Here is a 13285-nt window from a genome sequence, read left to right on the forward strand (position 1 = left end):
GTACCTAGATTTACTTTACAATTAAACATTAATTTGTTGATAGACATGAATTTAAATATGAATCTCTCTATTCTCTTGTGCCACCTCTCTTGCAGACTCCTCCATTTGGTTGTCCAGTTCTTTGATCTTTCTCTCCAGTTCCTCCATGTTGTTCAGCACCTGCATCCTCTCCTCCTTCACCTGCCTCACCTCCTCCTCCTGTCTAATGTGACGAGCTGCATCCTCAAGAGCCTGTGTCATCAGCACATGTTTTATCATTGTAAACATCTACATCTACATCAAAAAAGTTTCATCAACTTAATGAGAAAATGTTTATTTAAAAAAATAATCGAATAAATAACTAAAATCCCACCTTGTTGCATTGTATGAACTATATGAACACACTGACAAAGACATGATTTACATGACAAAAAGCTTGATAACTATTGAAGTATGTGGCATACTTAGGGAAATGTCAAGTGCACTTGTTATACCAGCGTAAAAACACAGGGCATCCCCTTATTCACACAAAGCAGAAAACACAATGCAAGTGTTGTTGTTTTTTTTTTACCTCATTGGTCCTTTGTGTGCGTGGAGAAGGTGAGGGGGCAAAGTTTCTCAAACTGACTGTAGGTGACTGTGCCCTGTTGTCTCTGTGACCACTTCTACGTCTCTGACGTAATTGTATTTCATCATCGTAGTAGCCATTTTCTGATCCTGGTGAGGTCATGTATCCGTTCTCTGTGGTTTCAATGACAGATGAAATGTCTGAAAAGACTGATGGCGTGTCGTCATCGTCGTCATTCACTCGGAGCTTCTCGAGCTCCTGGTTGATCTTTTGAAGATTGGCCACAGCTGAAGTGGAGCCCGTAGTTGTGATGCCTCCATCTCTGTCAGCGTTGCCGAGCTCCGAGCACAGAGATAATATAGTCTCTAGTCGCTGTCGCTCCTAACATAAAAACACATACACACACACAGATACATGCACGGGATTGACGCAAAGATAGTATAGTAACAGCTCACTTTGAATTTCAGCAATTATAAAGGTCAAATGCAAAAACAGCAACATTTAAAAAGGGGAAAACGCATGATCCTCATGATGTTGTTACCTGAGGAAGCATTGCAGAAAGCAGTCTGTCCTGCTTGTCTTGTTCAGTACTTACTCCTTGTCACTGTTTGTCATTCACATACTGTTGTGAATGACATGACTCATGTACTCTAGAAAATCAAGTTCCTCTCACTGGCAAACCCTGCAACAAGTGCGCCTGTTTACTCCTTTCTGTCTGTCCGATCACAGCTATATGTGGAGCTATGCAGGCTACAAAGACTCAAAATAACCTCCACTAGCTTCGGTGTTAACTTCTCTGGCAAGAAATGTATGCCATCCTCACAGAGGCCCTTTGTAAGTTAGGAATATCAGAAGGGTGAAAAGAATGTAGCAGGAAAGAAAGAAGAAAAAAAACACACACACAACATAACACGTGACTGGTGTGTGTTTGAATGTGTGACAACGTGTGAGGTAATGAGTAGGTGGACAGCTGTCAAGTGCGGTCAGAAGGGTACAAGAAAAAGCTGTGACTCTGGGCATAGGAATGTGTCCGTGTACTGTCACTAAAGAAAGAGGATATTTTCTGAAAAATTACAGTTTTAAATAATAAAACTTTAGATCTTGTGACATTTGGATAAGAAAATGTCCTAATGCAAATACGTTGTTTACATAGGTAGGCCAAGAATATCCCCGGCCACGGGTATTTAATTTATTATTATTATTATTAATATATTATTAGTTAAAAATTGTTCAAAGGATGGCATACAAAAAAATAAATCAAATAATCACACAAAGCAGACAATTCTGTCAAATTTACGGCATTATTTATGACAGTTAAAACCTAACACTGGACAATATTTGCTCAAACACAGTCCAGTCTGAAGTGTCTGTGTGTAACATGAACCCAGCGCTGAGACAAAACAAGCGGGTGCCAGTTTGTCACCTTGCTCTATTCTAATAGCCACAGGACTGTGTGGAACTCGGCTTGTAGTAATCAGCTGTCAACTCGGGGTGGAAAGTCATGTAAAGGGAGATGCAGAACCAATAAATATATGGATGAAAGAACATGATGTGAGGAAGTAGAAAGAAAAATAGAAAATATCTTAATAAGAAATAGAAATACACTTTGGAAGCCCATTGTGCTTTATAGGTAAAAAAGAAGGTTATCTTACCATTTTTACCTATTCTTTATGTAACAAAATAATGATGTTGCTAAAACAAGCAGTTGTTGGTGACTTAATAATCTGGTTACAAGTTAACCTGTAGATACTAAATAGATAATATCTATGCAGATTGTACAGCCTTGTTTCAATTGCTAGAGAAAGGAACAGTTGTCATGATGACACACGCTGTATATTCGCTGCACTGCCACCAGAGGGCAGAGAGAGATTGACATTTGGACTCGAATTCAGTCTATTTTGGCTCACAGCCCCACAGCCATGTTGTTTAATTAAAAATTGTTTAAATTTAAACTGAACTTAATGTGTCATTAAACTGTCAAATGTAACTAGAGAAAAACTAACCCTGCAGCATTTCAATCAAGCTTCAAATCAAGTTCAAAGTGCAAATAGTTCTGTGAACCAGGCAGGAGAAGAGAAGAAGGTCCACATTATTCAATCTTGATAACATAATTATAACCTACAGTGTCTTGAGGCGAGCTGACGACCACTGTGAAGTTTCTGCAACAGTTTGGTTTGTACAGAATCCAAAAAAATATTTCTCACAGTAAAAGGCACAGTAGGATATGGAGTAGAATACGTCGCAGTATGTTCTGCGTGTGTTCGTTCTGTGTGAAAGTAAGAGACGTACTGTAGACTGAGGGATAGCGGGATTATAAGGCCACTTGTCATTATACAGTGTGTTGACCAGCTGTGTGTTTATCCACCTGCTGCACAAAACCCCTGCTCTCTAATCTTCTCCAGTTTCACTAACCGACAGCTGACTGATGTGTTCTGCGGGTCCTCAGTGGACCGAACCACGCTGGGCGGCTTTCCAGATGACTGACATAAACACACATTGCAAGTACACAAACTAGAACAAAATCCAAGCAGGAGGATAAGAATAGTCCTGTTAGGAGCGGTCAACTGCAGAAGGCATCTGTGCAAGTGGTAAACCACACTTCTTGTGTGTGTATGCGCGCGTGTGTGTTAAGATTCCTGAGAGAATGTGTTTGAGAGTGCAAGAAGGAGGTCAATGATAAAGGGAAGCATTCCTGAATGCATTCCTTTTCACATGCATCTTGCCAACATGGCAGCACAAAGCATAGGTCCCAATGTTCTCCTGGTATCCTTCCCAGATACTACGTTTAAGAAAAGACTATTTCTGACATTTTTAAAATGTACCCAAATGGCAAAAACTGGATTGGAAGATTGATCAAGAGGTCCAGAGAGTTCCACAGTATTTTATAGAAATGAAGCTGAACATTAGAGGATTGCAAAAACAGCACCTCCACTGAAGATTCACCTCCAAGCCCAATTCATTATATTTGGCCAAATAAGACAGCTTCTTGGCCATGTAAATGTTTGGAGAAATGTGTGAGAGGAACAAACCAGAAAGAACTCCCCACTGGGAAATACTGACATGAACATATAAAACAGCTTGGAAGTCATTTTACAGTAAAAGGAACTATTCAGAAGGATGACATTTTAAAGATTCAAAAGAAAAATAGAAACTAGGTCATTGTTGTCAGTTTGTGTAAAACCTGAAGCATATTCAACTGCAAAATGCCACAAATTGAAATCAATAGACAATATGTAGAGCAAATTTGCCAAAATGGATTGGACAGCTTAGGAAAAATTCCAGAAACTGTCCTTTGTTATTCAGCGAATAAAACTGGTACTTTTATTTCTGCATGTAATGTTAAGTGCTGTATGTCTGGTGTCAAAATGAGAAGAACAACTTTAAATGAGGAAAACAAATGCACCCTCCAACTCACCAGTCTTTCCACTTCTTGTTCACGTAGCCTTTCTTCTTTTTGGCGGTGGTGGTAGTCAGTCAGCTCCTCCTTCCCACTCAGTGAGCTGATGCTCCCCCTTCTTTCCCTGAACCCTCCTGATGGAGTCACTCCTGCCTTTCCAAATGATGCCCTCCTCTCACCCAGCCCTATTCGGGGTTCCAGGCCTGCCTTGCCGAATGAAGATCTCCTCTCTCCCAGATCAAAACTATGGGCAACATTGATTTCAAGATCTGGCCCATGCCTCTCCTTTTCTAAACCCAGTTCTGTTGTCTGGGAGAATTCACTGTGGGCCAACCCTTCTGTGTCTGAAAGGATGGAGGCTGTGGGGCTGTTGGTGCCCAATGAAGATGTTGAGGTCAGGCTGAGTTTTTTTGCCACACGAGGTGAACCCCCTGCTTTGGATGGAATGGTCACATCGGGAGGGGTTGCTGTGGTGGAGATGGAAGAGGTTGTGGAAGACATGTTCTTAGTAGAGGAGAGAGAGATGGACACAACACTTTCTCCCTGAGTAGTGTTCTGTGCTTGATTCCTGTTTGCGCCCTGCTGTGTAGAGATGTAAGAGTTGTGGTTGGAATCATGGCTGTTGTTGTTGAAGTTGTCTTTGCTCATCTTGTAACTCACACCAATATCAGAGCGGCGTGGGGGCAGTGTGGACAATGTTAAGCCTCTACTGCTGTCATTGGAAGATGCAGAGGGACAGAGGCGAGGCAGAGAGCGGCTGTGACCCGCTCCCAGAATCCCGTTTAGAGAACCTGCTGAGTACTTTCTCTGTCGACTGCTTGGTGACGGTACTTGGTTTCCAATGCTACGACGCCCCAGACGGGGGCTTGAAGGCATGCTGACCGCACCTCCTGCTGATGAAGTGCGAGACGAGGATGAGGGGGGATGAGATATTAGTGAGCTTTCAATACAGGAAACGGAAGATGAAGAGCCTCCGCCATTCCACGTGGACATCAGAGGAGAGGGGCTCTGGTTTTGCAGTCGCCGGGAATCACTTAGGCTATAACCTTCCTGGTTGCGGCCAGTAGAGGAGCGGGAGGACAGAAGAGAAGGGTCGGAGCGACGACCAGGGGAAAGAGGTGGGGCACATTTCAAAGACATGGGTGGACGATCTGTGCCGTAGAATCGTCTTGCTTGCTCCTGATAGGCAGATGAAGATGTGGCAGGGCTTGTGGCAGGTGTTGTCGGTGGAGACTAAGTGAAAGACAAAGAGAAAGAGTTAAATAAATGCAATAATTAGTAATAATTTTCGAGGGTAAGGCTAATTCTTTTTGACTTCATGTGCATTTTAAGACTTTAAAGGAAAGATATAAAATTTTGTCAAAGACCTTTAAGAATAGCTTACCTGCGTTACACTAAAGTAAGAGGGGTTGGTATTCCCGTTGGCTCTCAGACTGTTCTCCAGGGCCATCTTCTTACGCTGCAGGGTGTCCATCAAGTCTCGGAGTTCAGATGCAGACCGCATCCCCCTGGTGCTGCTGGTACCACCCGCCACTGCATAGCTGTAGTCACTACTGAACTTTAGGTAGTCTAGAAATTATGAAAATATAAAATAGTTATTAATTTAAAATATTTAGTAGATACAAAATGAAAAACAAAACTGTGGCTTTAGAATAAGCCACACAGAATCAACAACGTACTGTCATAAATAAGGAAAAATGAGAAAGAACAGCCTTTAGCTGCACCTAAATGTGCTGCTATTCATAATTAGGGCCCTTGGCAGAGCCAGCCTAACCCAAACAATCTCCAACTTGCAGCAGGTCCCCAGAATAGAAATCACACACTCTCTTTTACACACACACACACACACAAAACATGCACAGAAACCACCGTTCTGATCCAAAACAAACAGCTTAACTATAACTTAGGTCTAACTCTTTACTACAGGATTTTAGGGAAATGAAAAGAACCACCACATATCCCTGAATACCCCTGAGGGAAGCCAGGCCTTTGTAGACCCTTTTATTTTAGAGTGGGTGTTGTAAGTTGTAAGAGGGTCTCTTTGAAAACCACCGGTGATTTACTCTCCTCTCTTATTAATTTAGCAATGACCTGACCTGCTAAATTTTTAGGTTTCCTTGACATACTTGTAGCTCAACTTGTAATTCCAAAATACTGCAGTCTCATCAAAAATGCCAGGTAAAATATTAAGGAGTGGTCATGTGGGAGAAACCTCTGTCTGTGTGTTTTTTTGTTCAAGCTTAGACCACCCAGTGTTTAACTGCCACACACTCCCACACACAAAAGCTGTGCCTACATCTTAAAGAAGCCCAAAGAAAAAAACATATATGCTGAAATCGTACATGCATGCTCTAGTTGTAGTATGAATACTAAACCGTAAATCCTTTCCAGAAATGAGTAGGGGGGAAATTAGAGTGTGTAAAAGAGCACGTCACCACTGAGTTTGAATCTTGTTGAGAGAAATGGGGCAGAAAATGAAAGTCGTCATGAGATCGCACGAACAGACACAGAGTATTTGTGTCCATACATGGGAAGATTGAAAACAGAGGTCTGGTGTTCATCAGCCCTCCACTGTTCCACAAACCCTTTGTGTGAGTTTTCATTTTTACGTGCAGATGTAAAAGTAAAAGTACTGGCAGCAAAGAAGCTGGAATAAAGACGTTTTTTTGGCAACTGATTCCCTTGCACTACAAAGCATATGTGTATATGTGTGATGACCATCGCTCTTATGTAAACATTGGAAACTGTGGTTAGACTATGGTGCATTCCTAATGTGCAGGAGTGTAAAGAGCAGAGATAAATCAGTGTATAGCACATACACACACTTTACAGCTTGCAGTGCAATCTATCACGGACGAGACAACAGTGTCCAGCTGAATCACCATGGTAACAGAATGTAACCAGTATATATGAATTCTAAGAAATCACCCAAAAGTTCTGAATCGAAGTTTTAACATATGCTGAACAAGAAGAAGGTGTTTTAGTAGAAAATGCAAGTTCTAAAAGACACATCGGTCTCCACCCAAAATGTTTTGTCTCTCACACATAGTTGCACAACAGTCTGGGTTGTGTCGGCTACCTGCTATATTTCTCTAGGGTTTGATGTTACAACAGGGGAAAATGATGAATGACTAGGTTTTGTGTGGAGGTGAATAGCAGTTTATTAAGGCTGAAAACTGAGAAGGTAAAATAATACCAGAATAAATAAAAAGATGATGATGTGACAGAATAACAGCAGAAGTTGGAACACAGATTAACAACAGTACAGGGGTCTGGGAATGGGTTCAACAGCTGTTTTATATGCATTGCGTATTTATACCTGTGTTGTATGCTAGCGCAGACACAGGGCTCTTCTGTGGAAGCATGCTCTTCATTCTGCTCGCCTCCTCAGGGTGGTTGAACCGGAAAAAGTAGGATTTACCCAAACACAGGGAATAACCTGGAGAAAATACACAGAGAACATCAGGATGAAAATAGACTTTTTTTTACAATAGGGAAAAAAATATTCCTGTAGACTTATACGTGTTCACACATAGGCTGCGACTCCAAACCACAGTATTTACTCTGGCCATCAATTAGACGGAGAGGGCCAGGTATTAAACAAAATGTCAGGGTCACAACCTCTGTAATACACACAGCCAGCCACAGCTGTCCAAATACTTCGGCTGGAAAAAGCAAGGGATGGCTGTGCACACAAACGTTAGGTTTCAAAGTACAGAAAAAAGAGAAATAAAGGTAGAGTCGGCCTAAGTATAACTAAAAGACTTGACTGAGGTGTCCGTATAACTAAACTTTGTGCTATTCATTCTTTCAGTCTCCCTTTATACAGATACACTTTATAACTAACTCTAACTCCAGCAGTGTTAGCATTGCGAAGGCAAAAAGGGAGTTTCTTAATAGCCCTCATTACAGTTACATCAGAGAAAGTGAAGTTAGACACAACCACTGAAGCAAGAGACGGCTTTGGGGGAAAGGGTGAATGGAAAAAACTCTAAATGGAAAAATAACAAGTCTGTTCTTCTTTTTGTTTTCCCTTCTATTATTCTCATCTCCACTTTCCCACACTCCATTCAATGTACATCTCTTTAGCTACAACACTGAAAATCAGTGTTAGCCAAATGATTTAGGATTTAAGTTTAACTTGTGAGGTTATTCCCATCTCGACATTGCCTCAGAGTTTCTTGAAAACATTTTTGTTTTTTAAGCCTTCAAAGCTGCCACAGCATGGGGGGAACCCCGAGCGTAGGGGTGAGGTAGAGCTAACACCACACACACACACACAAATTAAATGTTTAGTCTGCAAAGAAGAACTGCAAACCTCTTCAAATATACTTGTATAAACACTATAGAGCAGGTTCCAGCAAATCCTTGAGGAAGTGGCATCATGACAAAGTGTGAAAAGAACTGTAAAGAAAAAACATACACATGCGCGCGCGCGCACACACACACACACACTAATGTGAGCAAGTTCTAATAATAATATGTCTCTTCTTGCCCGACATGAGTAATGTGCTTTCATCTTCATGTGAGTAGAAATAAAACTTGTAACAGTGTCTGTCTAATGACCTGCAATAACTCTCAGTATTCTGTAGAAAATCCCTGGCATCTGGGAGCAGGTATTTGTGCACACATCACACACTTAGGGAGCTCTTGTAAAAATCTAATTTCCTATCGTCAATGGCTTTACCATGTGCAACCTATAAAATTTGTCACCCTCATTTGTTAATGGCAAAAACGTATTAAACTACTAATTAGTTAACTAAGTATTCGATTAAATAGAAAAATCTAATATTGAGATATCAATTCAATTTTCTATAAAAGTTCTATTCATCTTATCCTAATCCAATCATTTGTGATACAAGTACAAAGGTGAATTTCTGAACCGTGTCACAAAACTGCATCTAAACTGTCTGCAAACTCATTTAATTTACATGTGCTCTCCTACGTAACCATGTCTTTGCCAAGCAAAGACAATTTTAATTAATCTCACTCACGTGTTTGCTTGTCTGACAGTAAATTGAGTTTACAACCTGTGTGGAAGCACGTCTACCCCTAAAAAAATACACAGACACAGACCCTCTGCAATTACAACATAGAACTTGAAATTAGCTTTGAGATACAGTACATTTACAGGATAATTAAAACTGTGTGATCTACAAAGTCAGACCTCAAAGTCTTTGAGGACACAGATGTAAGAGTCCTATCATGTCTAGAGTTCATTTCTGTCCCCTGTAGGTCTGAACCAACTACACTCTCTTACCACAATGTTATGGCAGAGAAAACTAGGAACTTCTTTTGTGTTTGGTTAAAATATATAAAATTTCCAGTATGTGTCGATTAGATTTGTGTCAATCATGAATACTATGAAAAGTTTTAGTCCAGTCAATGTTTTATATGTACATCATTTATGATGAATTGTCATCTAAGAGATACCATTATTTGGGAAAAATCTGCAAGGTTCCAAACTAAAGCTGAACCTAAAGAGGCAAAAACTTGATGCACACACAAACACACACTCAGAGGTCCAAGTGGGGGTGTGACTTGCCCTCAAAACCACAAATGAACCATCTCAGGGGGATGTGGGTTCAGCATTATCACCATAAAAACAGTCTGATCGTTCTCAGGGGAGTCGAGTCACTTCACAATTTCACAATACACACACAAACACACACTCATATACACAATACACCACCTCACAAGCTTAGTTCTGCTCTGTCAGCTCTAGCTACAGCAGGCTCTTCAGGCCTGTAGTTACTTCTCAGTCTTGTTGACAGACAAGAAACAATCAACAAGTTTTATTTATCGGATTGAAAAATAAATGAAAATTAGTCTAGATTCATTTTCAAAATGATAAAAGTAATTAAAACCTGAGGCAGACAGAAGAAAGAAGCATAAGAACACAATAAACCCTGAACAATGATGCAGATTTCTTTTCAGGTGTCAGGTATCGTGACCACAAACTGTGTCTTTTGACCCTGGGGCTAATTCTCTGTGTACCTCTTCCTCTGTCACAGGCGCCTACACTGGTCTGTGATTCTGGAGGTAATTTATGACACCCACAGCAGGTACACCTAGCTCATTTTCAATGAAAAGGTGCATGACAACAAAGAGTGAGGGTGTGATGGAATGTTTCCAAGCAGAGCTTGGCTTCAAGTATAAAAAAACATCTTTCACCACTTTGTGGGTTGGATTGAATTAAGGAGCTGCACAGATTTACAACTCAACTCCTGGAAGACGTGCCATGTGAAGCTAAGCTTACAGACTCCATTTAAAGGGCAAAACAGAGCACTTACTTTAACCAAGTCAGACTAAATGCAGTGTATGCAACTCTCTGCAGATATTTAATTGCCATTTTAGGAAATGTGTGAGGCCCGAGTTAAATGTAAAGCCTAACATGTTGCGCTGCTTTTGCTAAAATTATTTTGCTCAAGGTGCAGTTCTGGGAAAATTTTGGAGTTAGTTCGGCTTCATGCATCCTGACCTTCAGAGATCAAAGTGCCAGTTGTAGGTCACAGCACTGTCTTTCTGTTTCCTGTGAACCCAGGTGGATCATTTTAAAGGTAAAGTCAATTATATCAACCGCTGTACTAAATCAATTTGTTCTGGTTGAGAGAAAACAGCGTACACTGCTTATTTAGAGATGGGACGAAAGAATCCTTTAAGCAAATGCATTAAAGAAATGATGTTAAAGAGTGGATCAAGTTAGTGACGTAACCTGTTCAGAGAACATGTCAGGGCAAAAATTAAACAAAAAGCAAAACAGTATGACAAAAGACTAGTAATGAATGCATTTCTGAATGCATTCCGTGGAACAAACACTGCTGTGGTTTTATGTACATGCCTGGTGTATTATGCTATTTCTTCCCTTTATCAATGGTATTGCAATGCTACCTGTGCGTTTTTTTAAATAAACAAAAGATAAACACCCATCTTATCAGAGTAAACAAGCTGCATCACATGCTCTGTAACATATCTGACAATGCAAGCCAGCGTTGTTTATGAACATAACCGGTTACAACGTTTACAAAATATCTAGGTTATCAGTTTGAGGAAGCACAAATAACAATAACAAAGAAGACAAATAGTTAAACTACCATTTGAATAAATGTAACGCAGCACGAGATATAAAAGAAATAGTACGCACCTTTTGATTCCCATTCAGTACGCACTTGCGAATAAGTAAAAACAAATTAATTCTTGATAAATTAAAATAACTTCCTGATTCAAGACAAAACAAAACAAGTATACTGTATATCTACACTGGCTACCGTTGGTCTGTGAGCTGCTGTTTGCCTTCCCTTCACCAATGAAACACCAGCCAAATAGTCCGACTGAGCAGAGAAGAAAGTTCACTGATTACCATACACAAGCCGTAGTCCTGGACCGTACCAACTTCCAGGGAAGAAATAGGGGGAGTTGCAAGTTCGAGAATTCAGACAGTAAACAACTTGAACTTCGGTAATCAGTGATACCTGGTTATATTTAGTGAAGTTTCTCCAAAAATACAAAATAGTTTAATACACAGCTGATATTAATTAAAGAGCAAATGCAAACTGACGCTTTTGTTCATGATCACCCCTAATCCTGACTGTGTTAAAATCATGAGCTCGTGAGGTCGTTTTTAGACGCTCAACAGCATTTTCTTTGTCTTCTTACCTAAAATTATTTTTTTTAACTCAAATACTTCGGTCTGGTGTTAATCAAATCAAGTTAATTTGTAAGCTGTTACACAGTCAGATTTTACTCAATGTGCGTCATAAGTAATTTCCAAAGCATTACTTTGACTTAAAGGTATATTGTAAAAAATGAAAGAAAAAAACAAAGATAAGATAAATTGTACAACAACAAACAAGACTTTATTGCGTGGTAAAAATCAACAAATAAATCTTACTTTAAATAGATCCTCAGAAGCATTTTATAACCTAAAATGCATATTAATTGTACCTAAACCTTAAACAGTGTATCATTAATAATCCTTAAGAATACAAACAAAAATAAAACAGACGATTGATGGACATGTTGGGTATTTTAGATGCATTGACTGGAAAAAGACTAGGAGTGAATAGTTAAAGAAAGGTAACACCAAGCGGTAAATAAGTCTTAAACCTGCGGAGAGACCTATGGCCCCGAGCCTAGTCAGGGGTCTGGTCTATATTCTGGTTTTATTCACTTGATTAGTGCTCCTTAACCATTTGAGACACAACATACAAGAACCCAGTGTGCACACTGTGAGAAAGGCTATTATATTAGCAAGGAGAGCAGGGAGTTTTATAGGCTACCTGAAGTTTGCTGACACGTAACCTGTAAGTCAGTACGCAGGAACTGATCAAAAACAGATGGAAGGCTGCTAATAGCTTTTCCAAACCACATTAGAGAGAAGATTTAACGAGGCAGTAGTGCCTGTTTGTCAATGCAATAACTGGCCAAGTGTCTTTTTGTTCCCGTGCATATCCAACAAGTGAACATGGTGTGTGACTGCTCTGTGACTGTAATTTGTTCCAGTAAGTTAAGAGTGAAACTGATACGAATCTAGGTCAACTTCAGAAGATGAAAAAGATCAGTTCCTAAACTTGATCATCTCCAGACCACCCTGCAGTGATTCTCTCTTTTTCGCCACATTTTCTAATCCACCACCCAAACCACATGTTTGAATGTACTTTAAGCTCTTTTTATCACTTTATCAGCCCTATCCCTTTTCCCTCTTACCTAACAATGCTCTGACCTTGTGAGTGTAGACAGGCCTGGGTGATGTAAATATTTGAATCATAGAGACAGAGTGGGAGGATAAATAGACATATCAATGTTTAACTCCAAATGGCGTAGCCACACAGAGGACAACGACAAAGAGAAAGGGGGTACACAAGATCAGATACAAGGTCACTCTACTGTGGCATGTTCTTCCAAAGTCAAACGCAGATGGTGAAACTATCTGCAAGGTTGACAGATGTTTAAGACACAATGACTGGTAGGTGTGAAGTGATAGTCAGATAGATTGGCATGGTGCCAGTGTTCTGGTATTACTTAGAACAGTGTTTTAGGAATAGTGTATGATCTGCACTTTCGGAAGGCTCTGACTCAGGGTAGCAGCTCGCTACACATCACAGCAAAATTAAATACATAAATCATGACACACGCCTATACATACTTGCAAAAACACAGTTTGGCAAGCACAAATACACGCATCCAGACTCACACACAGTAAAAAATACTAAAAAATGCTACAATACAAAATGTTTCTTGTTTCTATTCTGCATAAAAAAACAAGAACTGGTTTTTGTGTTATCTCAGTAAAGTTAACTGTTCCTTCATGACTCATGTATACACTTATGTAGAGGAATGTG

General features: G+C 40.0%; 1 protein-coding gene across 7 annotated transcripts in view; it reads right to left on the minus strand.

Moving 5' to 3' along the window:
- The window catches only part of phldb2b (pleckstrin homology-like domain, family B, member 2b), a 32128-nt gene that overhangs the window by 11500 nt on the left and 7343 nt on the right, over nucleotides 1-13285 (minus strand). For 6 of the 7 annotated variants that reach the window (XM_025054516.1, XM_008307532.3, XM_008307534.3 and 3 more), the window contains exons 5-9: nucleotides 7264-7383; nucleotides 5329-5513; nucleotides 3963-5177; nucleotides 551-928; nucleotides 85-231 (exon numbers count right to left, since the gene is read on the minus strand). In XM_025054516.1, coding sequence (XP_024910284.1) covers nucleotides 85-231; nucleotides 551-928; nucleotides 3963-5177; nucleotides 5329-5513; nucleotides 7264-7383 — 2045 coding nt within the window. Of the gene's footprint in view, nucleotides 1-84; nucleotides 232-550; nucleotides 929-3962; nucleotides 5178-5328; nucleotides 5514-7263; nucleotides 7384-11088; nucleotides 11589-13285 lie in introns of those variants that run through there. The other variant, XM_008307535.3, reaches the window with a different exon arrangement.

This window comes from Cynoglossus semilaevis, chromosome 3 (genome assembly GCF_000523025.1).
Source record: "Cynoglossus semilaevis isolate Cse_v1.0 chromosome 3, Cse_v1.0, whole genome shotgun sequence".
Classification (NCBI taxonomy): Eukaryota; Metazoa; Chordata; class Actinopteri; order Pleuronectiformes; family Cynoglossidae; genus Cynoglossus; species Cynoglossus semilaevis.